Below are 27,931 nucleotides of genomic sequence, written 5' to 3'. Positions count from 1 at the left end.
TATATTTCTGGGTCATACAAAGTTTTTTTTAAAGATTACATACATTCATTTATTTATTTTATTTTTATTTTTTTATTAATTTAAATAAAAAAATATTTATTTTCGAAGAGATTTTAAAAAATATAGTTTCATTATCTATTGATTATCAAACACTACAATCATTTTATAACTGTACATTCATTCAAATCTTTATATATATATATATATATATATATATATATATATATATAAGGTATGTAATATTGTATCGTTCCAGTGTTTCAAGGTTGACTCGGTACAGTACCGACGTACCGAACAGTACACCAAGACGTATTGAATATTTTTATATATTTTCTTCCTACGTAGCATTGCTACTATAGTACTGTAGCATGTTCCATCCAGTACTAAACGGTCCGTGTATCAATATACCGTCGAACTAATATGTACCGTATCGAGCAGTACCATTCGGTATTACATACCATGATATATATATATATATATATATTCCCTCAAAATCTTTCATTTAGCTTTTAGTTCTTAAAATCAATAAACTTTTAATCACAAATCATATCAATTCTGCATTGTATTTCTGTTCCTTCTCTGAACTTTGACTTAAGCTGAAGAGTCATATATCACTCGCAATCATAGACACTAAATAAATGAACATAGTAAAGTCTCTTTTTCGCTGCAAACAGGTAGATCAGACAAGATGTTATCGATCAATCAGTGAATCCAAAATTGACTTTGTGGCTCTGCAGTGGCCAGTGGCCTCCACACCTAAGATTGGCACGCAAAAGGGATGAAAAAGGCAGCACTTGAACCAAAAATAAGATAGATAATGCAGGAAGAAAGCTAGTACCAGTCCAACTATTTAAACGTGAAAAGGTCGAGTCGCATGCATGGTTGGTTCTCTGGTTCCAAAAACCCTAATGCTTTGGAGTTGGAAGATGACAGCAGGAAGTCCACTAAGCTTAGTAAAAAAGATTCACGTCATCCTCTTCAAGACTTGCACAGAAGGTTCCTCCTCCATCATCACCATAGAGAGAGAGAGAGAGAGAGAGAGAGAGAGAGAGAGTTGTAGTTAAGAATGGAGGAGGAATGAAGGTGACAGGAAGCTTCAGCTCTGCGTTCTCACTTGTCTGGTCTTTATGCACACAGGAGAAACAGGAGAACAGCAACACAAAAAGAGTATATGCAGATTCTAGCAGTGAATAATCATGAGTTTGGATCGTACTTTGTGCGACTTTGCTTTGATCCCCCTCCCCCCCCCGCCCCCCCCCCCCCCTCTCTTTCTCTCTCTCTCTCTCGTATTGGGCAATGGGGCAAGAGATCAAATCGAAGTAGAAAGTTGATGCAATGGAAGCAACAAGAGACACTTTTCAGGAACGAAGTGTAGCCACATGATGTGATTTTGGTGAGGCCACATGCCGAAGTGCGCACTCCATTCCAAAATGCCTTTAAGGGTGCGTTGGTGGCCAGTGGTTGCACTGTGGCCATGCCACTGAAAGCTTAGCTAAGGCGAAAAATGGACGATGAATGAATTGGTGTGGATCGTAACGCGAGGTGACAAGAGCACGTGGCTAACAATGGGTGCACACTGCCGCACTTGGCTTGCTCGGTGACCTTTCGGGGAATCGATGGATCTCTTCGGACTGCACTGCGTGATGAGTCGACTTCGACATGCTTAGGTACTGATGTTGACGTTGGAGTCACCTCGCTTTTAGCTTATGATTCGTGCAGGCGTACGATCGGGCGGTAACTGATGAGACCACTGTTGAGTTAAATGAGACTATCGCATGACGTAGAAGCCCAACATCTATACATAGGCCCAACATGACAACGAGGCCCAAATCTATTCATATTAGTAGAGATTATTCGATATTGAAATCAATTCAAAAAAATAAAAAAGGCAATTCAACTTGTTTGATTATGAACACGAGAAGAGTGAATTTTATTATGATTAAAACAACTGCCTCTGATCAATATCATAATAGGATCCACTCGACTTGAATAAAGTAAAGAAGCATTGTGGCTTACTACGATTCGAGAATGATCGAGTGATAGGGGGTAATGCAGGAATCGCTCACCATTCCTTGCTATTGTTTTCAGCTAAAGCGACGCTCACGAACTGGTGCACATCTGTGGAGTCTACGTCGACCATTTTACTCGGGTATTACCTGGACATGGATGACCCGGGGGCGTCCCCATCTGGGGGAGACCATTGTTAAGGTGGGAGCAGTTCCCAACCGGGTCAAAGCTCCATCGAGTTAATTAACTATGGTTAGTGTTCCCAAGCCTTTCTTACCTAAAGGAATTGCAGAGATTAACTATGGTTTGCAGCTCCTATTTTCCACAGGAGTGGCGGTCGGTTGGACTTGATGGAAAGGAGACTTTGAGCCGTGTGAACTGCTCCACTCGACGCTTTCCGGCAGACATTAAAAGTGGTGATGGTTCCAACGACTGGTCTAAATAAAAGGAGATAAGATCGAATGATCCTATCCGATTTGGGTTCATTCTCGCTTGCTCCTTAAGAAAAAGTAACTCCTAGTCATTTATCGATATTAGATAAATTAGTATGGATTTTTTTTTTTTTTTGGGGATAAATTATCCAAACGAAATTTAATGAAAGAATCAGCATGATGGTGGGTCTGAGCTCCCGGTGTTTGCTTGCATGCGGAGGGCACGCCTCCCGTCGTTCCCGTTTCTTAATTGCCAACAGTACTTGTGCATGCCCAAGTATGACGAATGTATTCTATAATATTCATATTAAACAGGGAACCCGGTCTCGTTTGGGTTCTCTTTGGTGGGGTCCCCATGGGTTCTCTTTCATGAAGGTCCCACCTGAAACGCAGCCGTCGGACGGGTTAACGGGTGGGTCCACGCTTATTTGGGGGGTAATCGACGACCGCTGGCACGCACGAAACTGGGCGGACTGCCCCGCGTGAAGGTCCACTTAAAACGTCGTTGGATCCCGACCCAGCCGATGGATCCAGAAGAGAAGGCGAAGATTCCAACCGCAGCACCCATTATTAATTGGCGTCAACCCGTCCAATCCAAGCCCGATGCCGCCATTGTCTCCATGCGTCCGCCGGCCCCTCCCCCGGCTCCCCTTATCCTCGGATCGACCTTTCCCGCTACGGGTCTCCTCTCGAGCAACGTCTAGTCCATGTTTATTCCACGCGTCACGATCTCATCGGGTCAGCTAATATGAACTTACCAAAGATACGCCGTGCTAAGCTGTCTCGTGTTGTCGAGGAGACGGCTGATAAGTAAAGCTATTCCTATAAGGTAGAAGGCAGTTCGAGCTCGCGACGAGGAGGACGTGCCCAAAAATGGCGCGGAGGGCGACGGCCTGCTAAGGGCGGGTGCCGGGATTTGGCCTGAGAGCAGCGCTGACGACGGCGGAGATGAAGCGCTCCCTCCGCTTTCCCTTCGTGCTCCTCGTCCTCGTCGCCGCCGCGCTCAGCTGCCGCTCGGTGGCCCGCCGCGGCCTCACTGTCGGGCCCTTTATCGACGTCGATGCATCGCCGCGGCCGATCGAGGCCGAGGGCCCTAACGAGACCCTTTATCTCCTCTCCGCCGCCGAGCCCGGAGCGGTGGAGTTGCGGCAGGACGTGGAGGACCTCCTCGATGGGAGCCTGGATTCCGCCGAAGCCGCCGGCGGGCGCTACCGCCTCATCTCCATCTGGCGGCGCGGGGTAAAGCCAGGGAATAGGTCAGGGGTCACGGCCCGGCTTCGGTTCCCCGCCCTGCTGGAGCACCCCAAGCACGACCGCGTCTTCCCGGAGTTCCGGCGGTTGCTGGGCGATTGGTATCACGACCGCCGCGCCTTCCGGCCGGAGGTTTTGTCGGAGCTCGTGAGGCGCATCAAGCGCCCCGTCGACCAGCACTACGGCTACCCGGACACCGGCCGGCCGTACGCCACCTGCGCCGTCGTCGGCAACAGCGGCATTCTCCTCAAGTCCGAGCACGGCGACCTCATCGACGGCCACGACCTGGTCATCCGCCTCAACAACGCCCGCGTCGAGGGGTACCAGCGCCACGTCGGCTCCAAGACCTCCCTCTCCTTCATCAACAGCAACGTGCTCCACTCGTGCGCCCTGCGCGTCGGCTGCCACTGCCACCCGTACGGCGACTTTGTCCCCATCGTCATCTACATCTGCCAGCCGGCGCATTTCCTCGAGTACATGGTGTGCAACTCCACCCACAAGTCCCCGCTGCTGGTCACCGACGGCGCGTTCGACACCCTCTGCGCCAGGATCGTAAAGTACTACTCGCTGAAGACGTTCGTGGAGGGGACGGGGAAGCACCCGACGCAGTGGGGCAAGTTCCACGACGAGAAGATGTTCCATTACTCGTCGGGGATGCAGGCAATCGTGCTGGCGCTGGGCATCTGCGAGAGGGTGAGCGTCTTCGGGTTCGGCAAGTCCAGCGACGCGAAGCACCACTACCACAGCGACCAGATGGCGGAGCTGGATTTGCACGATTACGCAGCGGAGTACGAGTTCTATGGCGACCTCGTCGAGCGGCCGCAGGCGATACCCTTTCTTAGAGACGCCGGAATCAAGGTTCCTCCTGTTGCTTTCTACCATTGAGATACCATACCTAATAGGGTTGAAGCAGTAAGATGAGCAACCAGAGAAAGAGAGAATAGACAAGGAAAAGGTTTTCTTTACGCTTCATTTTAATTTGTAAATCGATTGTGATCGGTATGAAGGAAAAAATCAGCCGCTGTGAACTGTAAATAATAAGCTGGGATTCAACATTATGCATGAATAGAAAACCTAATTTACATCCAACAAACATTTATTCGTCAGCTGATAATGAATGGCTCAACCTCCGGTCTGACCTCATTCAGTCTGATCAAACAACTTACTATATCCTAACGTTGCGGTGAAAGTGATCAACAACACACCACCTGACTTACCTCTTTCCTCCGCTCTCCAAGTGAGGCCAAGCTAGCAGATTCACTCGTCTTCTTCCCTCAGCACAGCTGATTCAATGAAATTGGCACTGTCTTCTCTCACATCATGTCTCGCCAAACTAGCATGTAAGGCACCAAACTGTGACACGTCAGTTGGTACAGGTAAGGGAAAACGAGTATTCAGGATTGAGGCACGTTGTGTTGGATGACTAATTGACCAGGATTAAGATATATGAAAGCAATTCTCACATATATGAATATTTCATATATATATATATATATAGTTTTTAAAAAAAAAATATGTATTAACCTTAAAAATGGTAGCCATAGGAAGATATTTATGTATATTTTTTCAATGAAAGATTTCATAAAATAATATGATTTACATATTAATCAGGTATTTTTTTAAAAAAAAAATCTGTCAAATATATTTTTATAATTTCAATCCATAGGCTAGAACTATTTTCTTCTTGTCTTTTTTATTCCTTCTATTTGATTTCTTATTGTGATTGTCTTATTAGTAAGATCTTTTTTTTTTTTTTTCTAATATATGAATCAACTAATAACCTGTGCCTTGAAATAGTGTTTTGACTCTCTCCTTCGTCTCGAAAAACTTCTAAAAAACATGTGAAGGCAACATCGAAGCTTTCGACCTATGTATTTCTTCCATTAAGAAAGAAATTCTATAATTATTTTAAATAAATAACATACATAAAAAAATTAAAGAGAAAAAAGGAAGCTACGACTATGTTTACGACATGCATGAAAGCTAAAGATAGTCATGGTTCTGTTACTCAAGCCAACGAGCCCCATGAGATTATCGTTACAACAATACTTCGGAGGGCAAAACCATCGCCCTACGAAAAGTCATTCACGTTTGGCATCCTTCTTCGCCTAGTGCGATTCTCAATTGGAAGCATTTATGGATTCTTAGATAAAACAGGGTGTAGAAAGAACATATAAAGAAATTGTGAGACAACCTTCTACTTTTTCTTTAAGAAATAGTCGATTGAATAAAACGATAACACGAGGGGAAAGCAAAATGACCATCTTATACCAGCGGCACTGTACCATTATTCCTCATAATGTTTCTAGATTATTGTCCATGTAGCTCAAGCAATAAACAAACGATTTCTTGCAAACCCACTCAACATGCACTAAGTGGTGACAGGATCCACGTGTTTCGAATAATTGATTAGATCGTCGGATTGGAAACTTCAAATGCAAGAACTTCTCATCAAGAAAAGGCCGCTGAGAAAGTTACAAGAAGGTACGGATGATGAACTGAGCTCTGTCGTTCTATGTTCTGGATCAAATGATCTTTTTTCTTTGCATTGGTGAAAGAGAATGTGAGACGGAACTACGAATGGAATACGGTGTAACTGTTGATAATGAGAAAGGAACAAAAGAGCATCGATCGAGAGGGGTGGTGATGATGGGCGGGCGGGAGAGAAAGGTGGGCATCGCAATGACAGCCATCATTGCGAATCTTTTGGGCCTCCCGAGCCCATCATCATGCGAGATGCCCGCGTTAAATCCCCATATCACCCCTTCGCGTACACATCATCGCGTGACGCCATCACCCTCATCCTTGGCTCATTGCAAGCTTAACTCTACCCTTTCTCTGTGCCTCTCTTTGCTTGCCCAAACGCACGCATGATTCTTGTGGCATCTCACCATTATGAGAGAACGGGAGAGTCTCTTTTGGGAAGAGTAAATACAGGAGAGCGAGCGAGCGAGATAGAGGAGGCATTTTCACCACTATAAGTATCCGAGGAAGCCTATCCCGCCCACAACACGCATAGCCGTCTCTTCTTCTCTATCCCACTCTATTCTTTCTCATACAAGTCTTCCCATCTCTTACCCTGTCTCAGCCATCAAAAAGGTGAGCGATATATAATGAGAACCTCATACGATTCTCATCTTGTCGGCTTCCTTTCTTGGGCAAAGAGGGGCACTTTTCAGTTTTCAAGAAGTGAGGGTAATCAAATTGGTGATTGTTATATTTTATTTTGTTAGTCTCAGGCTGTTGATGATTGCCTTTTTGGTTTCGGACCGAGAAGGTTGATGGAATATTGTTCTCAAGGGTGGAATTCTACTTAATTTTGGCATAGGGATTCCGGTCTTTGATGACTAGTTTTCAGCGTCAAATCTTGATCTTTCATATGCAGGGTCGAGAAGTGCACCCATTCATGGTCTTCCTCTCTTTCTAATTCAGTTTGGGATTGTATAATTTGTTTGGCCTTTAGTCTCTCGTTTGTAGTTCTTTATTCTCCACAGGTTGGGTTATATACTGCTATTTAAAAGCCCCGCTTGACTCTCTACGTATTGTTTACAGGGCGCTGCGGTTCCTGCTGGCAAGACATGGAGAGGTTGAATGCAAAGCTCTGCTTGCAGAACTATTACATAATGAAAGAGAACGAGAGGCTGAGAAGGAAGGCACAGCTTCTCAGCCAGGAGAACCAGGCCCTGTTACATGAGCTAAGAGAGAAGCTTTCCAACTCCAATCCCAACTTTACCACCGTCATCAACAGCGCCCCCACAACCAGCGAGGAATCTAATCGGAGCAAGCCTTGATCTAGCAAAAACATCTACCGATAACTATTTTTTTTTGGGTACTATCCTGTGGTAGCTCAATTATATATGTTTCTTATTTTAAATGATGCAATGGAGACAGATATCCTTAAGCATAACGAATTTGATCATATAAAGATTCTTAATCTATAAATATACTTACCTTCTCGCCGGTGTCTGATAACTATCTGAAAAAGGCTACGGAATGCTTGAATGCAATATCCACATTGTCTACCACATCTGCCCTCTGCACCATATGACCCAAAGGAAGTCAGAGATTGTATTAATAACTATTATAAAAATGTATAATAAAATATTCGCATGATCCGTCGTACGTACTACAAGAGCTGAAAGACATGATCTGACCTACTTGATCTCTACGATATGAGGTTGTTCGACAGAGATATTTCAAACGAGTGCAATGTCATGTCCACATTTCACGTTCCCAACTAACCACACCACCCCACTTAACAAAAGTAGGGGGCGGGGGGGCGGGGGAGAGAAAACGAAAGAAAGAAGCGTGTACCATCTAATTCGCCTCCAACCAGCAAAAAATGAAGTTTGGCCTAGTTGTGGTGTGACCTGAGACAAATTAAGGAAACAACAGTAGAATTATACTCGACAGAAAACTTCGTCATGTCGGAGATTTAAAAAGTTGACAATGACGATGATCACAGAAAGATGTCACGGTGAGAGAAAGGAAATCAGGAGACGGAATCCACAGACATCAATTAGACATGAGATTTAGTCTGTCGTACCAAGCAGTTGACAATGGTGGCCAGCACATCATGTGCTATGATTTCGAAGTCCCATCGGAGGTCCAGTCAAACCGGATTCGCAATGATTATGCTCTAAACCCGGAAGTCCGATCTGAATATTTAAGAAAGGAGGTAAAACTAGACTCAAAAACAGCATGAGAAGTTTATTTTGCAGTATCTGTGGTGGTTTCGGACACCTAGTGCTGTTGTTTGGCTCTCTGGATGGAGTGCAGTGCTCCCAAACCAGCGCAAAAATGTGAGCGAGGATGAGTTTTAACAAAGAAAACACACTAATAAGCATGACAGCTAGAATTCGCTCAAGTAATTGGTCACTGCTACAATGAAACGATTTCCATTGATACATCTAGGTTGCAACCCACGTTACATACATGCAGTACTCATGAAGTGATCTATGCTGGGATATGATAAAGCACATCAGTTCTTGACCTTAAATGTGAGTTCCATGTTGAGTTCTAACTACTTGATGATGTACATAATTGTAAGGTGTAAACTGAGTACGATCCCTGAAGAATTAATTATACAGAAATTAGCAAATGACCCTTGTGGTGCCCGTGACGGCCAAACTGTCCGGCAAAAAGATCAATTGAATGCATATATACATCTATTTGGTAGGAAAGTGGTCGATATAAATGTATCCTAGTGGATGTATTTGATAACCCCTAAAAAAACTTGTTGGCCTTTTTGAATGTAATGTCACAGAAATTTCACATTGAATTGTGATAAAACTTTAACACAATGAATAAAATGATGACAAACTCATCAGGTTCCACTTTATAGATATTCATCTTAGCTCTATTAAAAGCAATGCAGTGAAACAGTTCATCTTCAACCAAGGATTTCTTAATGCTTTTAACCAGTTTTTCCAATTTTCTACTTTATCTTTCTTTTCCTTACTGCATTTGCATTTCTTGAACTCATCTCGCTGGCATGGCTAAAATCTTATTTGCATATGTAAAAGAAATTTTGAGTGGAATTTTTCTCATTCTGCTTTGGTGCCTACTTTTTAACTCACAATTATTCAGTAATTTCTTGTTCTAATTTTCTGCCACTACCAGTCTCCATATTCTCATTCAATCGCACTACATGTTTGGACACGTCACTTCCTAAATGGCACTAGTAAATCTGTACCTATTTATTATAAGTCAATCCGTTATTCTCATCTAATTCTTTGTATATACATGAAATGGAACAGCATTGATGAGACCTACACCTAAAACATGTCAAATATCAACTAATAAACATCAGATGAGTTTGAACAGGAGCTAAGACATGTGTCAAAGGCAGCTGAATCATGATATCATGGTTTTTTTTTTTAATTTTCTAACTACAAGTTGAAATTTGGATGTTGGCGGGTGTGGAATTGAATCAGATGCACAAATGATGTAGAACACATCAAGGTTCGTCGTATCGTACCGTACCGACGTTTCAACTCGGGCTCGGTACGGTACGATATCGGTGTATCGGGCGGTACATCAGGACGTACCAAGCGGTACATCAGGACGTATCGAACGGTACACCCTAGTGTATCGAACAATTTTATATTTTTTATATTGTAGCACTGCTACAGCATAGTACTGTATCACTGCTACAATATAGTATTGTAGCATTGCTATAGTACTACAGTAAAATATTGTAGCACTGTAGTGGTACCAGGCGGTCCGTGTACCGGTAACCTATCGGATCGGTACGTACCACCCGATACGGGCAATACGCTTCAGTACGACAGACCTTGGAACACATTAAAGATAAAATTCTGATTCTTAATTGAAAAAATTACATACAAATGGAATGGAGCAGAACTTCATACAACAAAAATAATGCCTTAAGAGAAGCACACCTGAGTATCAAGATCTAGCGGATACCAAGTCAGTGGTTCAAAAACCAATCCCAAGAAAGTATAGGGCCAATGGTTGATCATTGAGTAAAGATTATTAGATCGATTATATAGGCCAGTGTAGTTCGCAAGACATCCATCAACGAAAAAGACTAGCACACACAAAAGTACACATACAAACATACATACATACATAGTATGGAAGTACATCATGAAATGTACAAGCGAAAGAGAATTAAAACTGACATAATTCTAGTTTTGTTTAGGAAATCTTTTCTCTATGGCATCTTGGCTTGTTATGATCATTCCAGTATTAATGTAAAGACTTTTGTGGGGTTTTTTTTCTTGCTAGTGACATTGCTAGGCTAATAATGGAATGATCATAACAAGACAAAACCCCCTAGAGACAGATTTCCTAAACAGTAACTTAAAGCATCTCAATTACCATTGGTGCTCATAGAAGCATATAGTATTCTATGTATGAGTGTGTGACTGATAAAAATAAGGCGAAGATTCTAAATCCATAATCAACTTCATTATCATAATATAAATAGAAACATTTTTCTTTCCAATAATAGTCAAGGCATTTCCCTTGTAGTTCCCTCGTTTTAGTTTTAGCTGCACCATCAACCTATTTGGATAGAATTAAATGATGACCAACTAGCAAAATTACCATAACAGAAATCTATAATGTTTTTAGAAACGTGGACATTACAAAGTGACATATGTTCTGAACACAATATACATTACAGAGTCCTATCATTTCTAAGTGACTGAGAGATCACCGTGTAGGACCTACTATACCTGTGAACCACTATTATAGGGTCTTATCAATGGTACCGCTTATGGCAGAAGTTTAGCAGGTCAAGAAGGCATCCATTAATGTCATTTTAAAGATGTCTTGAACTTGAAAGGTTTACTTCCGGGCAACAAAATGGTATAGCACACTGAAAATTCCATAGATAGTAGCAGGTCAGGATTTTTTTGGTACCTAGGTGTACGGCTCACTGAAACTGAATGCATGTACCCTTCGATCAAGTATGGGATCGATTTGGGTATGAAAGTGTACTCAACATAGTTACTAAGCTGGGCTAGGTTTTAGATTTTGATGCCTTAATAGTTAGCTAACCCAACTCGGGCACCCTACCGTTCATGATTCCTATGTGACTTGAGATGCAGAAGGCAAAATCTTCGGAAATTTAGTTCTATATGATCCAATTAAACTGGGTTCGCAGGAAACTAGATACCATAAGTTGGTCTGAATTTGGCTACGTAGATAACTAGTAAGCTTGGAATTGGATTCACATCAAATTTGCTGGTACCCAATTGTGGTCATCTCTACTTGACTCCATTGCCCACTAGCTATAGACAACTAACTTGTGATACATTGTCAAGTCTTAAATTCAATGCATTTAACAAAAAAAACCATTTGAATAAAAGAAATTCTACTCTAGCAAGTACTCAAGTGAGTTAATTCATAGTCTCATGGGCGATACCTGAACTTCAAGTTATGAACATTTGATACTTCTTCAAAAAGAAATGCAGTGAAAGAATTCATGGCATCATGCTGATTGGCACTTTGCTTGATCATGAGTCCATTTTGTAGTAGTTCTAGTCTGTTAGTGTTCTTCATGTTTGTTGGGAAAGTCTGCAAACATTGAGAAGCAAACACATAATCAAACAAAAGATCTGGTTATATGAAGGCTATTGAAACTTGTGAACATAAGTATTTAAATAAGTAATAAACATCTTATCAACTGGTGAACATACAAGTGTTCTCTCATTTTTCAGTTTGGTACAGCAGCTGTTCTTCATGGGATCTCTACGAACTAAATAAGTAATTGTTCTACCATAAGCATTTCATAACCAAAGTCCATAGTCTTCTACTTTGTCAGGAACACAAATGGGTAAATTTTATATACTAATACATCAACCTCATCTCTTCTTGTCGTTATTATATTTAAGTTCATAATAGCACACCTTCAGACCAACTCTCCCAATACTGTATTTATAAAGCTTTTACACCATTCATCGCTGCAATCTACATGTTCATTTATTGATTTGCAAATTAGTGTCTGTTTGATACCCACTAAAAATTGGAAAGCATTTGGAACCAAGCATGCAACTCAAGATTCTTATAGATAAGATGGAGGAGTTAATGAGCTCTAGATTGCCCATAGCACTAGTAACGAAAGCATATCGATAGTACAGAAACATGACTGTGCATCCATGTATATAAGGGATATATCTAGATATGCAACAATCGATTAGTGTCTCATGCTATGCGGTTCTGAGAGCTACATCCCATCAGATAATACCACAGTCAAACCTCATCCCAAATGTGCCCAGCGCCGGTTGCATTTTGGCCAAATTCCGCTCTCAAACTTGTCACATAAGCATTTGAATAGTAAGCAGCAACTCACTTCTCTCCAAACGCAAAAACAGTCAGAGAAGCCATATTCGGATCCAAATGTCTCGTCATCGTTAAATAGATGGAAACCGGATGCCATCGGCCTGCCTTCTTAGCTTCATATCAATTTCTTTCCAGAAGAAAATCAACATCCGATGGGAAGCATCGAATAATTCACAAAAGAAGCCGAAGATAGAAAAGTATCGAACAGTTAATCGGCGCGTGGAACTGGGTCCAAGATCCAATAAGGTAATCCAGTATATCGTCACCGATTATCGAAATGGCGGCCTCTATCGTCATTGTATCGCTCCGAGTCAGCAAGAAAACGATCCCAGGGAGAGAAGGGAGGAGTTGAGAGAGGAACTCACCTACGTCGGGGGTTTCAGAATCAAAGCAGAGGAGGCGATGACCGGCGGACAAGCGTGATCTGGGCCGGTGCCGCCAGGAGGAGACGTGGGAGCTTGTTTAGGAGAGGGGTGGGGAGACGACTGGTTGAGGCGGAGATGGAGACGACTCCAAAAGCCATCTTCGCTTAGTGATATAGCGATCGGCAGAGAGCGAAAGGAGGGTTAAAATCGTTAGGAATTCAAAATAAGTGGCGCCATTTAATTTCGGTCCGTTTGGCTCGCATCAGAACCGTTGACGCAAAGACATTTGACGCGGTAGATGGTGCACACGTGGCAACCAAGGCGGAGTTATCGTCACTCCGAACCCAACACCACACACGGGCTGCACCAGACCACGTCCGTAGTCCATCACCCTTCCCGGATGGCTTGATTTCTACTGCCCGACATGGTCTTCGAAACATGCACGTAAGCGTCCGCTTGACACATGTCAGGAAAACTCATCAGCGTAAAACATTGATCTGCTTGTCAAAGAAAACTGATCTGAAGATGATGTTGCAATGTGTATAGTGATATGATCGTTGGTTTCAGAATCTGCTGAGTTCAGTTCTGAACAAGATGGATCAGTTCGCTTGCAGCAGCATGGAGCAGAGTAAGTGATGGTGCCAGTTATTCTGACATGTTGCTCTGGGTTTGCCATGGGCCAACCGTGCTCGATGGCATATGGCATGAGCAATGATATTACAGAAGCTCTCCTGCTTGGAGACGGGTAGCTCCTTCTACCATCTGTTTCTTTCTTCTTCTGTTTCCCTCAAGTCTGAAGACAGACTGGAGAATAGGATCGAGCCTCGCAAAAGTGGAATCATGCACACTTTGTGATCCATAGAGCACCCGTGGCAAACACAATCAACAACAAGGAGACATCTCCATGCGATGCAATGATGGGAGGAGCAAAGGCGAAGCAGTCCCGCGAGTCATGGCATCTCATCTGCCAAGTCAGGAATCGAACAGAGCTATATATACTCCTCCATGCGTTCGACAAACTCAAGTTTGAGGAGCTCGAAATGGCCACAAGGCCAGCTCTCAGGCTTTCTTACTTACCCTTCTTTAGCTTCATCGTCCTCCCCATTGTCTTCCAAAGACTCTGCATGGTGCCTTGCATGGGCATATTAGACGTCGACTCGTTTGAGTGGCGCGAAGAGAAAGAAGATGACGTTAATGAGGTTCAAAGCCACCAGGGATCATCACCCAGAGACTGCAACTTGTCCGTAGGAGAGTGGGTTTTCGATCCATCGTACCCTCTGTATGCACCAGGCTGCCCCTACCTCAGTACGCAAGTTAGCTGCAGGAGGAACGGGAGGCCAGACTCTGACTACGAGCGGTGGAGGTGGAAGCCAAAGCAATGCTCAATTCCAAGGTAAAAGAGGTGACTGCTGCTGAAACAAATGGAATCGTGCTTACGAATTTACTTGCAGGTTCGATGCGTTGGACTTTCTTGGGAGGATCAGGAAAAAGAGGGTGATGCTGGTGGGAGACTCCATAATCAGGAACCAGTGGGAGTCTCTTGTTTGCTTGGTGGAAGCAGTGATCCCCAGCGAGTTGAAGACGGTCTCCTCCAATGGCCCTTCCATCGCTTTCCATGCCATGGTAACAAGACACCGCATGCCAAACCTTTTTCTGGAAACACAGCTAAACGCCGACCAACTTTGCAGGGCTACGAGGCTTCAATCGAGTTCTCCTGGGCTCCCCTTCTTGTCGAGCTGACGGAAGAAGCAGAGAACAGGAGAGTGTTGCGCTTGGACTCCATTGAAGAGAACGCCAAGTACTGGCTCGGAGTTGACGTGCTCGTGTTCGATTCAGCTCACTGGTGGACTCACTCCGGCAAATGGAGCTCGTAATTCTTCTTCCTCCTACGGTACTCCAATTCACGCTCCCGTGTTCGACGAATGGAAACTGAGATCGTATGCATTTCGCAGGTGGGACTACTTCCAGGAAGGAGCGAGGCTGTTCACCAATCTGAACCCCATGGTCGCCTACGAGAAGGGGCTGACGACATGGGCTAAATGGGTGGACTTGAACTTAGATCCCCGGCGAACTCGAGTCGTTTTCCGAAGCGTCTCACCTCGGCACAACAGGTAGGGAAACGGTGACTCTTCTCTTCTCTATAGATCCATTCACGGCTTGGCTGTTTTGCCAGGGAGAACGGCTGGCAATGCTACAAGCAGAAGGAGCCGCTAGTCTTCCTGGGCTACTCGCCGCGCGTTCCGGGGCAATTGGTGGTGCTGAGGGAGGTGCTGAAGAAGATGAGCTTCCCGGTGTACCTTATGGACGTGACCAGCATGTCAGCTCTGCGTCGAGATGGGCACCCCTCCATCTACGCCGAGGAGGGGCGGGACAGAGAAGGCCCTGCCTCGGATTGCAGCCACTGGTGCTTGCCTGGAGTGCCTGATGCCTGGAACGAAATGCTCTATGCTCTTCTGTAGATGCGTGCCCCGAGTGCTTCTGCAGATTCTAGGAGAAGAGCTTCTGTAAATTAAGGTCTGTCTCGAGCTTCAACCATGAAGCAATGGAGACAGTAGCGGTGTGCGGTGGGTGGTCACTACGTAGTGCTTTTCCTGTTGCTGCATGCAAGTTAGTATTAAAATAAGATATTAATATGTTAAATAATTTATTAACGTTCTGCTTTTTCTCTTTGTTTGGTTGAAGAGCTTAGATAATTAAGTCTAATACATATGAAGTAATTGATTGACACGAGTAACGCAATCAATCCATTTGCTAGATCCAGATCGTGTGACAGTCAGGTTTTGCACGCATCTCAATGTATGATGAACACGAATCATGATACCACATCCTGGAATGGGAGTACTGTACGATGTGGCCTTATACGGTGTCACCAAATTCTTAGGAGGTGTTTAGTTGAACCATAATCTTTGTTGTCGATACTTTGATGAATATTATTTAAACTATCACTTAAGTGCGAATGCTTAAGTGAAATTAGATTAAAAAAAATTCAATTCTAATGCTTTTGTAGCTCAATTCTAACACCGGGATTATCTTAAATTAAATATTAAGAGTAAAAAAATTCTCTAATATCATATAAAATAAAATTAATACTATGGATGATGCATGACACGGGATCGATGATCAAAATCTTTGTTGTCGATACTTTGATGAATATTATTTAAACTATCACTTAAGTGCGAATGCTTAAGTGAAATTGGATTAAAAAAAATTCAATTCTAATGCTTTTGTAGCTCAATTCTAACACCGGGATTATCTTAAATTAAATATTAAGAGTAAAAAAATTCTCTAATATCATATAAAATAAAATTAATACTATGGATGATGCATGACACGGGATCGATGATCAAACACCTTAATATCATATCGATAATATTTGATCGATATATGAATAGATTGAGACCACCTAGATAATATATGATCGATATCTCGACATCATATAAGTGACGAACATAACATCGTAGGGATGATATATGTTTAATAAATAAATATTTTAATATCATATGGACCATGTGCATGATATATTAGCTCGTCTCTCATTTGACTTCATGATTGACGCCTTAGAGTCATGACCAAGTTAGGTCATTTGATGCACCGTGACACTATACTCATTTAAAAGCTCGAGAGCAACACATGACTATTGATGACTATAAAAGGGCCTTCCAGACTTAATTTTTTAAGAGTTTATTAAAATCATATAAATAAAAAATTATTTTAATCAACCGAGAAATATTGATCGACAATACCTTGCTTATAGATTTGACACATTTATATTGAGACCCACATTAAATAGACCTCATTAAGTTCTAAAACTATTTTTAACTAGAAAAAAAATTACATTAACAACACTCAAAACATACTTCGATACAAAATAAGGATCAAACTTTAACCTTGATATGACCAACGACTATCATACGACCCCCCATTGGTATATATCCGAATTTTGATTGGATTTGTAACGTAGCATTATACGTCAGAATATATTTGTACTACATTAATTTAGTTGTTGATGATGATTGGTGTAATAATATGTCAAAAGCTCTTAAAAGCTTTAATATTACACAATGTTGTTGTTATGCGCGTGAAGTAAGTGCAAGCCAAAGTACATAATTTGATATCCATTCGAACAATCCAATCAATATCTAATGTTTTTGGTGCTTCAAAACCAACATAAAGAACTTCGAGCTCTCAATCTTTCATAGTTGGATCATTTCTACTTAGTTTACTGTTATTTGCTGCTTCTAATACTACACCATACAACGCTAAAAGTTGGTCAACCCTCTAAACGCCACCAGCTTTGACCTCGATGCCGACGGTCTGTCAGCTATGTTCCAACGCTCGTAGAATTAGATTCAAGCTGAGGCTGTGAACTCGAGTCAGGAAGAATAGAGTTTGGGTTTCTCAGTCTTCGATGGTTAGAAACATGAATCAGATCAGGTCAATTTTAACGTGTCTCATATCGATATTGCTGTTTATAATCTCAATACCACATCCATATTCTTAATAATAAGACGAGGTAAATTACCACAGTACCACACTTGATGCTGGTCAACGCAAGTCAACCCTCTAATAATCCCATGGTCGACTGCGTGTCATGCCATGTAACGAATCCTGGCCATTCTCGCGTGGTGCGGTCCACTTAAAACCCTCCAACAAAAGCATCAAGATTCACGATCCCCAAAATCCTCATCCTAAATATCTGATGGAATCGTCCTTTATTTTACTCATTATGCCGTCGTCTCTCTTCTCCATTTTTATATGTACTTTATCATAATTAACAATAATAATAATAATTAATATTATTATATCTTTTTATTAGACATAGGAGTCGACCCCCTTTTTCTATTGGAAGTTTCCGTCCCGTGCCCTCGATCGTAGACATCGACGTCTCGCCCAATTCCGCTCCGACCGCATCGGATCGCAGACGCCGGCAGCCGACCCTACCCCGCCGCCGGATAGGGGCTGCAATTGCCGGAAGAACCGGGGATCCCCAAGGATTGGATCGCGGGCTCGGCCGCGAATTAGGGTTCTTCTTTGCCCCTTTGACGCCTTTCTTGGCCCGGTTTGGATTCTTAAGCTTCCGATTCGCTTCGATTCGAGTTTTTCCTGCTTATCTCGTGTTTGTTCGCTGGGGCCTGAGCTTCCGAATCGATCAATCAGCTTGTCGACTTCGTCTCTTTGCTTCGAAATCCTTGCCCAAGTTGCTGGGTTGATTACTGTCTCTCGTTAGGGTTCGTTTTGGTCGCTGAGACTTCTGTACTCATCCTCGGTTAGTTTGTAGCTCTGGTCAAGTTATTTGGTCTCCCTTTTTCTCTGTATCGAGTTGCGGGTGTGGGGTTTCAGTTCAGTTTTCCTTATGGTGGAGTTTTCCTGTCATAAAGAGTCAGGTAAATCTACTCACCCTTCCGTGTTACCTCCATTTGTTGGCATCCCCTAACTTAATCCATGCTAGTGCAATTCTGTGTCGCTTGCCACTTATTTTCTTGCACGAGAAGCATCGATCAGGGTTCTCCTTTTGAAAAGGAGAAAAATAAATAAACCTCTAAACCTGTGAAATGCCAAACATTTACCGACTTCAGATTGGGGGTTGTAAATAAGTCATAATAGTAGGCACCTGAGGTTATAGAATTTGTATGCATTGTATGATTATAGGGATTTTAGGGATGGGCAAGAAGAACAGGATGTGCATTAATAGGGACAAGATGCGGGTGTGAGCTTTCACGATTGGTTAAGGATGAAAATGGCAGGAAGTATGAGAGCAGAGTCGGCTGCCAGTAGTCTGGATGGACCAAAATTTTCTGCTGCCTATCACAATGGGCAGCGTGGGGCCTTCTCAGGCTCTGGTTTGGAGAGGTCCGGAAGCTTCCGTGAGAGTTCGGAGAACCGAATTATGGTTACTGGTCCTGGTACATCAAGAAACACAACCTTATCGTCAGAATTGCCTTCTTTGTCACAGTATCTGTCACTTGAGCCATTTTCAATGGGTGAGCAAAAGTATTCTCGCACTGGAGAGTTAAGAAGGGTTCTTGGTGTTACAGTCGAAGAGCACCCATTTGGATCTGTGCAGTCTAAGGCACTCCCTCCCATCGCATCAGAGGACCTTAAATGTTTCAAAGCCAGCATATCCGAGTCATCCTCCAGAGCAAGGTACTCTATTTGTACATCTTCATCTGTTACCTGTCAGCTGTGGCCATTTTACTGCATGTACTCTTTAAAGAACATTTTGACTATAAACATATAACTAAGTTCTAATAATACAATCTCTTTGGACTGTTTTAGGCATTTACTAACTTAGAATCGGCATAAAATCACTCAACGTCCTTAACTGTTCGACCCTAAGCATGGCATTCCTTGGTCATGCTGGATAAGTGTGAAAAGTTGTTCATGCAAGGAAGCATAATTACATTCAGCTAAGAAAGGCAGTAGAATAATTGTGGTTCTCTGCTGAAGGACTTCTCTTTTACCAGGGATAGAACAAAGCTGTTGCACGAATCAATTCTGAAATTGGATAAATATCGCAACTTGATCTCGAGGAAACGACAAAGAATTGATCAATCAAACGAGAAGTCAGGTACCTCAAATCCGTTGAAGATGGTAAGTCAGACTCATCAAAACCCTGCAGAGCTCACAAGTCCGAGACTGGAGGACAGATCAAAGAATGTCGTTCCTAATAAGCGTATTCGCTCCTCTATGGCGGAAGTACGGGTTTGTATTTCTTCTCAAGGTGTTATATTGAGAACTGAGGAACTTTGTCTCTTCTTGTTGATGCTTCTGTGCCTTTGTAGATGGTTTTGAATGTTTTTAACATGTTAGTAACGAGTAGCTAAGTATCTTTAATAGCCATTAATTATTCTTTCTCCGGAAACGTGTGCGTGTTATGAAAACTAAAATTTTATTTTATTTATTGGCATCTGATAAGTATCTGTTATCACTCTGATAATATGCTTGTTTGATGTACTGCTAGGAAGAAATATGTTGATTACTTGTTTTGTGTTTCTTCTGTTTGTTGAAACTTATAAGGTGAGTTGTTCTTAGATAATTTGAAATGATATGTTTTTTTTTTTCCTACATCAGTCAGAAGGTCGTGGTACTTTTCCGCTGCGACAGGGTGCAGTTATGGACAAGGATAGAAATGTGCTTTTTGACAAAGATAAAGGTATGCTTAGGAGTTGTAATGGGGGATCGATACCTTCAGAAGACAAGATGTGTGGACTCCCTCCAGGGGCTGATGGGTGGGAGAAAAAACTGAAAAGAAAACGTTCTGTTGGCCTTAACAGAGGAACTGAAGGTGATAGAGAGATTAAACAGTCAATTCAACAGCGGTCCAATAATGAATCCCGTCTACGTTCTTCTGATGGCATTGGATTCAGGTGATTATCGTAGAGGTTGCACTATAATTATGTCTTGTTATTTCTTTAACAAGCTTAGCATCCTCGCTTGAATAACTTGAGATAAGAAGGTCTAGTACCCTTCGTCCTGGTTGCTTTGGAACTTTTAACTGCTCCTAAAAATATTGCACATGTAATCTTAATCTCTTTATGATACAAAATATAACTACTGCTAGTTTCCAATCTGAGTTCCTTAGAATTCAAGACTACAATGGAGTAGTCATTATTTTTTTCCAATCTGGGGCACTTTATTTTTTTTCCTGCCTCAATCATTATTCAATTTTGATGTACCTGCCTACTAATTATACTAAATTTATATGCCATTTTTATTCAAAAGAAAATCAGATAGAGTTTCTAACTGATTCATTGTTTTCTCGAGGAAACCTACTATCTTCTTATGGCATATGTACTGTCAGTGTAGGATTTAATTATAGGTCATTGTTGGCCTAAGGTCCATGATACTAGTTCTGAATTTGGGTAGTTTACCAGATTTGCGATTTTAAGTTAATTTTAAGGAATGTCCATTTGTAACATGAGATGTACAAGAATTTTTTTTCAGTGTCTGACTATTCTGGGTTATAAAGAGCATGCACAATGAAAGGAGCATGTTTGGCAGTAAAAATAACAAGGTATCAAATTAAGTAACTTTACTAGGAGAATTTCGAATAACAAAGAACTAAGACAAACTTTTTGCCAAACACAATTACAGTTGAGGTTGCATTTTTTTTAAAAAAATTCAATATATATTTTCTATACTTGATATTTAAATCTTTAAATATTGATAGTTGTTATTGTGATATTTAGGCTTCTTAGGAGTTGAGGAAACATTTGATTGATTAAAGATAAAAAATTCAGAAATTGGGATTTCTTGCTGCTTGTGAGTTTTTTTCTTTGTTTCACGAATTTGTAAAATTGAGAAAAAAAAATAAAGATAGTACTTTGATATCAGTTCTTTAGATAAATGTTAAATCAATATTTTCCTGCTGGTGTGGTTGTCTTTTTTTATAGCTACTCATTTTTTTTTCCTTTCTTTATAAATTTAGAGAAGTTTTTCTAACATTTTTGTGAATTTCATTTTACAGACCTGGATTATCTAGTGGAACCACAGTAAGCAACAAGATGGATAGCAGTCCCCAACTTAGTGGTGCTAACTCTCGTAGCACACCCAAGAATGACTTGGATAGTGGGTCTAATACTAATGAAAGACGAGAACACTCTGGTGGACTGGATAATGAGCGAATTGTACCTAAAGGAAGCAATAAGTATGCCTTATATTGCTTTCGTATGAGATATAACTTGTGTCTCTCTACTTGCAGTTTATATTATTACACTTCTGCTTTTGTTTTCTTTAATTTTTTTGTTAATTTTATTGGTAAACATGATGATTGATCGTTACTTCATTTGAAGTTGTATCAATATAAGTTCATGAGAGGGTTATTATCTGTTTATTGTTATTGTTGTGTACCATGCTGCTACATGTAAGCTCTACGTACATAATAATGTTTGCTGACCACTTTTTAAGCTTTTGGTGTCTTGAAGAAGTCTGTGGTTCTTTGTTTCTCTATTGTTTTTTTTTTTTCCGTATGAGCTCTCTACATTTTTACTTAAATATTCGGCAAATATGACTTTGATCTACCTTGATACCAGGTTAAGTACACGTGAAGATGTTCAAGCTGGAAATCAAAGTCCTCTTATAAAGGGAAAAGCATCTAGGGCATCTAGAATTGGCTCAGGTGCTGCCATGAATGCATCTTCAAATTTTCTTCGCTCATCTGGCAACACCGATGGATGGGATCAGGCCCCTTGCATAAACAAAGTTCAGCCTTTAACTTCATCCAATCGTAAACGTCCAATATCTAATGAATCATCGTCACCCTCTGTAACTCAGTGGGTGGGACAGCGGCCACAAAAGATCTCTAGGACCAGAAGGGTGAATGTAGTTTCTCCTGTCTCGAATTTGGACGAATCTCAGTTTTTGCAGGAAGGATTTATTACTCCTGATGTTGGAACCAGATTGGCAACTATGGATACCAGTGGGCTTTTAGTTTCCAGGGGAATGCCCAGTAACACTCATCAAACAAAACTGAAACTCGACATTGTCCTCTCTCCTGCTGTATTATCAGAAAGTGAGGAGTCAGCAGCTGTTGAAAACAAGTTTAAAGACAAAGGAGTTGATAATTTTGAGGTAGAGAATGCTGCCCAAACAACACTGAAGGCAACAACTTTTTTATTGTCAACGAAGAAGAACAAGACTCCTCCAAAAGAGGAAATTGGAGATGGAGTTCGGAGGCAAGGCAGGAGTGGAAGAGGCTCAGTACAGGCAAAAACTCGGTTACCTGTACCGAAGGAAAAAATGGAAAATATAGATCCTACTAAGCCACTCAAAAATGGAAAGCTTGGTTCCGAAAGGAGTGAAAGGTTCCAGACTTTCTCGATTTGTAATGGAATTAAAAATATTTCTCTTGCTTTCTATTCCTGAAATGCATTATGATTACTGAAGTGAACTATTATTTGGTACAGCAGGATAGGTCGTCCTCCTTCGAAGAAGATGTCTGACCGGAAGGCTTGTGCTCGTCCACAAGTTTTGAGCAGTGGTTCCTTGGAATTGACAGGTTCTATATATTACAGTCATTTAATGGCTCATAGATTACCTTTTCTTTCTTTTTCTACATCTATAGTGGGCATCTTATAGGAATGTTTTTTTCTAGGTGAATCAGATGATGATCGGGAAGAATTACTAGCCGCTGCAAATGCTGCTCGTAATGCTAGCTGTGGGTTCCATCTTAAACATATTTGCTTCCACAGATGAGCCTTTTACTCTTTGGATCACTTGTAATATTTGTCATCCTTTGCAGATCACGCTTGTTCCAGCACTTTTTGGAAGAAAATGGAACCTATTTTCGCCTTTGTGACATTGGAGGAAATATCTTATGTAAAACATCAGGTTTATGTTTATATTGCTACATTCGCATTTGATAACGATATTTTCTGTTGATCATATGCTGATAAATTTTACTCTTCATTGGACCTAACTTTGTATCAGATTCATTTTGCTGAGGAGCTAGATGCAAGTTTGCCTAATTGGTTTGAAGCTAGTCATGATGTAATGGTACCAGCCACTTCCAAACTTCTGCATATTAAGTTCATCACATTTCATTTCTGGAAGAAAATATGGACTTCTACTTGTTTGTGCCTTTTTTTCTGGGACCTTAGAACTTATAGGGATTCCCAAATATGAATATAGTTTCTTTCTTTTATATGTCATTCATTTCTACAAATTATATATTGCAGTTCTAAATGGATAACATTTTGTTTTCAATGGTCTATGTAGGCACCTGATTAAAATCATTATCTTTCTTTTCAGAGTGAGGTTGTTGCTGATGTGGTGCCTTCGCCTTACTCTTCTTTTGCTAGAGAGCAAACCAATGCAGTTGGACCAACCAACAAATCTTTTGGGACCCCCTGTTCAATTGATGGGACACAACATGTCAAAACATCTGTTGGAAGATTAGACACCAAGAGATGGTATGACAAAATGGTACCACTGTCACAAAGGCTTCTCTCTGCCTTTATTGTAGAAGATGAAACTGAAAATCTTGACAATGACACTCAAGGAGAGACATTCTTACAGTTCTCAAGTGATTATGTTCATTATGATACTAAAGATCATGTCATTGATCAGGCTGAAGATTTGAACATGGATTATGACTTGGAGTCTGAGTACAGGAATCATAAAAATAGTTTGGGAGATGGATTTATGCCCTCCAACAACTTTAGGCATTTCAGTGACGAACCATTGGCAGAAAATAGTGCTATTCTAAATACAGATAATGGTTCTTTTTCTCGTTACCAGCAAAATAGTCGTAATCAGATGCATATAATGTACAGCACTTCACCCTATGAATGTCAGTTCGAGGACATGCCTCTTGATGAAAGGATTTTGATGGAGCTGCACAGTATAGGCCTATTTCCAGAAACAGTGGTATGCATATTTCAGTTTGTACATTTGTTTAAGTTAGTTCTATCTCGAAGACATAAATTCTTGTGCACTGTAGCTGAATATTGACATTTAAGTTTCTGTTTGCTAGTAATATATTAGTATGTATTGAAATTGTCATGTCCTAGTTGGATAAACTCCCTTGTTTTTGTTCAAATCAGTTGTGTACCTTGTGTTAGTGTGTCTTTTCAACAAACTACTTGTCAATGTTGGAAACACATTACTGCATGAAGTACCTTGCAAGTTGCAACTTCAGAAAATAAAAGCTCTTGCTAGTGACACTAAACCTAGTATGGTAGTGGCCAACAAAAAGTTGTAATGTAATGCCTTATTCAGAGGGTTAGTGTATGGTTTTACTATACTCAAATCCCTGACTGAAGTTATATTTAAATTTAAGAATATATCTAATTCAAGTGCTTAAATATTTTGGAGGTACTCCAGGTATTGATAGCGTCCGTCTTATGCAAAGAATAATCATTAAGAGCCACCATTGTCTAATGGGAGCAAGTATTCTCCGCTCATATATATATATATATATATATATATATATATATATATATTTGTGAAAAAAGAGTTACCAAGACAACTTACATTAGCTTTCCACTGAACTGTCCCACAACATTAGCATGACACATTGAGCAATTTATTAGCCAACCCAGAAGGTCCCTCAAAAACATGATCTCTTGCTGCACTCGAGCTAAGATAGCCAAAAGATCAGCTGGGCCATTGGCCTGCTTATACACATACTTAATAACATCTTTCTCAAAATAGATTAGCAGGTTCTTAATATTATGCACAAATGTAAATATTCTCCAAGGAATAGCTTATTTTTTCCTCCAAAACTTTAGCTGAAAGAGAGAATTCATTTCCTGGATCACTGTTTTAAGCCCTGATCTTGGGATTTCTTTGGCATCTTCAAGCGTCGCCTCAGCCTCAACATATAAAGAAGAATTAGCCAAAGACACTTTCTTCCTGCAAAAACAACATAAAACGTTAGTGATGATAGTATATTGAGACCCCCATATCACCATCAGGGTGATGAAACCATTGAAATTGACCTTGACCCACCCAGCTGTGGAGGTCCCTATCCAACTCGAGTAGGCTGCAGAGTTGGTTCCATAGGTAGCAAGCTAGGCAATATATTCTTTGATAAGAAGGCAATGACCGACAAGTTTCACAGGAGTTTTCAAATAGCATACCAAGTGTGTACCTGACCAAATTTCACAGAGATTCTGAAGATGGGTCTTGCTTCATTTACAAATTTTCTGCTATCTTTTCTAAGCTGTATATTAATTAACATAATTATTGTCAATAACAATGGCCTAAGTTTCTATTTTTTTACAGTTTAGAATTTTCCCTTATATCCTTTTCAGGAAAAAGGTGAAGGAATACAATTGATATATATCCTTGCTCAGCCTTTGGGCGTTTACATTTTTTGTATGATTGTTCTTTGAAACTGTAACAGTTAAATTGCATCTTACCTTAATCTGCAAATTTTTGTACAGCCTGATCTTGCCGAGGGTGAAGATGGAGAAATTGACAAAGTCATTTCAGAACTCAAGATGAGGCTGTACCAGCAGGTTATATGTTTGTAATGTTTCCTGTTGATACACGTCTCATAAGTGTTAATGTAGATACATAACACAGCTCTTGTTAAGCTTTTAGTGCTGCAATATTATATAAGCTCGTATAATTTGCCACTTCTGCGGCATGAATAGATTAGCAGTTCTCCGAGGAAAGTTCTATTTTGACATAGTCATTGCATGAATCAATATGTAACGCCATCTATTGTAGGAAAAACTCTTATGGTAAGAGATTGCCATTGAAGGTCAATAGCATCATTAGAATCTAACGATGGATGAGCTTCCGGTTTTTCTAAGTGTTCTGGGGGAACGTCCAGACCTCTTTGTGATCTTATGTTCTGTTTTATTGGCAGTTGTGCTAACATTAAGCTGTTTTAATAGGTGAGGCAAAAGAAAAATCAGTTAGTAAAATTAGAGAAAGCAATTCAGGATGCAAAAGAAACTGAAGAGAGGTATGGGTTTTGATATTCTGTATTGATTTCATTGGTTACAAGTATTTCATTGTCTATTATGGCTAAAGCTTTTTTCAATTATTCAAGTGACAGGAAACTAGAGCAGTTTGCGGTAAACAAACTTATTGAGATGGCATACAAAAAATTGATGGTAATTTTAGAACCCGTTTCACTAGCAGTCTGATAGTGTGTTTTTGCTGAGGATTTCTCTGCTTGCATATCTTGATGCAAGTTGCTCTTTCCATCTTTGCCATCTGATCCTGATATGAACCTAAGTCAATAGAGCCTGGTTAAGGCTTAGCAATTGATTCATCACCATGTTTCCATTTGCATTTTCCTTTGCTATTTCAAGGAAATTTCTCTCAATCTTTTATTAAATACGATATGATCATGGATACCTTCTATTGCTTGTTTAATCTTGGGGAGTAATTTATTGTTTCTTTTAAGTTTCTGTACTTAGCATGATTATATTAAGCTCTTCTGCTTATTTTTCTTGTCTTTTTGTGCTAATTTTTGTGTTCATGAATCTTAAGTTGTCCATGTCAAGTCATATTGTTATGTTCTCTTATCTTTAAATGGTTTATCAAGTACTTGAGGCTCTCACCAATGTAAGGTTTTGACAAGGATCAATGTATGCAACCTTAGTCCTATAAATAGAGAGGTTATTTCTAGGACTCGAACCTGATTGTTTCCGTGACTTGAACGTTGATTGTTTCTGTAACCTGAACTCTGACCACCCAATTTGCAAAAGAAGCAACCTTTGGAGCTTAAATTCAAACCCTTTTTGTTTGCTTCTTGGATAATCACCTCTTGTATCCATGATCATATTTTGTTTGTAGTTAGATTTTTGTTCTCTGCCGATGCTTGTGATCTAGCATTAGAGTTAGTCTGTGCCTTTGTGTACCATTTTACTTGTTCTATGTCCTGGAAAATAATTAACTTTTAGCTTGAAAATGATCTGTGGCTTGGGGGTAGAGTATCACTTTCAAATTACAATTAAATTTTAGTAGTCATCCACATCATTATTACAATAATTTGAACCTTATTACACAATAATTTGAACCTTGTCACTTGATTCGTCTTTGTCCAATAATTGTATTAATAAGAAAAAAATATTGGATTCAATGACAGTTCTCAAGGATTAGTTACACTTGAGTGAGATGAGGCAGAAGAATTAAATTGTGTAGGTTCTTAACCCTCAATCTAGGTGTGGAGCATCTTTATACAATTAAGTCAATGTACAAATGTGGTATTAATTTCCTATTTCTAAAGATATGCATGATTATATTTCTGTTTTACTAGCCGAGCAGATTATGAAATATTATCCTTATTTGGGCATTCCTTTATTTTACTGCAGTTACTTAAAATGTCTATAAGAACTTGTCTTTTTCTATAGGGTGGACGGGGTAGTTCAAGTCATAAGAGTGGTGCCACTAAGGTTTCAAAACAACTCGCGTTGGCCTTTGGTAAGCGAACACTATCCAGATGTCGGAGATTTGAAGAAACAGGTCGAAGCTGCTTCAGTGAACCAGCTTTGCGCGATGTGATCTTGTCAGTGCCGCTACAGAACATCGACACTAAACATTCAGATGGATCCAGTGCTATTTATCATGTGGAATCACGAAGTGGTCAACTTGGTGTTCGGG

General features: G+C 40.6%; 3 protein-coding genes across 7 annotated transcripts in view; all 3 read left to right on the top strand.

The window, feature by feature from the left end:
- The first annotated feature begins 3,270 nt into the window (after positions 1 to 3,270).
- LOC135639546 (sialyltransferase-like protein 1) lies at positions 3,271 to 4,744 on the top strand. The gene has a single exon (XM_065153340.1). It carries the CDS (start codon positions 3,387 to 3,389, stop codon positions 4,572 to 4,574), a length of 1,188 nt encoding a protein of 395 aa, XP_065009412.1. The 5' UTR covers positions 3,271 to 3,386; the 3' UTR covers positions 4,575 to 4,744.
- Positions 4,745 to 13,919: 9,175 nt separating this feature from the next.
- Positions 13,920 to 15,500, top strand: LOC103987712 (protein trichome birefringence-like 36). Its single transcript, XM_009406095.3, has 5 exons — positions 13,920 to 14,261; positions 14,320 to 14,491; positions 14,557 to 14,738; positions 14,821 to 14,979; positions 15,042 to 15,500. Exons 1-5 carry the CDS (start codon positions 13,993 to 13,995, stop codon positions 15,325 to 15,327), a joined length of 1,068 nt encoding a protein of 355 aa, XP_009404370.3. The 5' UTR covers positions 13,920 to 13,992; the 3' UTR covers positions 15,328 to 15,500.
- A 2,230-nt stretch (positions 15,501 to 17,730) lies between these two features.
- The window catches only part of LOC135640539 (uncharacterized), an 11,802-nt gene continuing 1,601 nt past the window's right edge, over positions 17,731 to 27,931 (top strand). The window contains exons 1-14 of one of the 5 annotated variants that reach the window (XM_065155066.1): positions 17,731 to 19,012; positions 19,333 to 19,564; positions 19,940 to 20,235; positions 21,336 to 21,515; positions 21,901 to 22,671; positions 22,774 to 22,865; positions 22,962 to 23,024; positions 23,109 to 23,197; positions 23,297 to 23,362; positions 23,618 to 24,235; positions 25,756 to 25,830; positions 26,215 to 26,285; positions 26,373 to 26,436; positions 27,682 to 27,931. The exon at positions 27,682 to 27,931 is cut by the window's right edge and continues 6 nt beyond it. In XM_065155066.1, coding sequence (XP_065011138.1) covers positions 18,600 to 19,012; positions 19,333 to 19,564; positions 19,940 to 20,235; positions 21,336 to 21,515; positions 21,901 to 22,671; positions 22,774 to 22,865; positions 22,962 to 23,024; positions 23,109 to 23,197; positions 23,297 to 23,362; positions 23,618 to 24,235; positions 25,756 to 25,830; positions 26,215 to 26,285; positions 26,373 to 26,436; positions 27,682 to 27,931 — 3,280 coding nt within the window. In that variant the 5' untranslated portion in view covers positions 17,731 to 18,599. Of the gene's footprint in view, positions 19,013 to 19,332; positions 19,571 to 19,939; positions 20,236 to 21,335; positions 21,516 to 21,900; positions 22,672 to 22,773; positions 22,866 to 22,961; positions 23,025 to 23,108; positions 23,198 to 23,296; positions 23,363 to 23,617; positions 24,236 to 25,755; positions 25,831 to 26,214; positions 26,286 to 26,372; positions 26,437 to 27,681 lie in introns of all 5 variants that reach the window. The other 4 variants (XM_065155067.1, XM_065155065.1, XM_065155064.1 and 1 more) reach the window with 4 other exon arrangements.

Source organism: Musa acuminata, chromosome BXJ3-6, assembly GCF_036884655.1.
Source record: "Musa acuminata AAA Group cultivar baxijiao chromosome BXJ3-6, Cavendish_Baxijiao_AAA, whole genome shotgun sequence".
In the NCBI taxonomy this organism is placed as follows: domain Eukaryota; kingdom Viridiplantae; phylum Streptophyta; class Magnoliopsida; order Zingiberales; family Musaceae; genus Musa; species Musa acuminata.
Note: the sequence above shows the minus strand (reverse complement) of the source record. Positions and strands in the feature narration are given on the sequence as shown.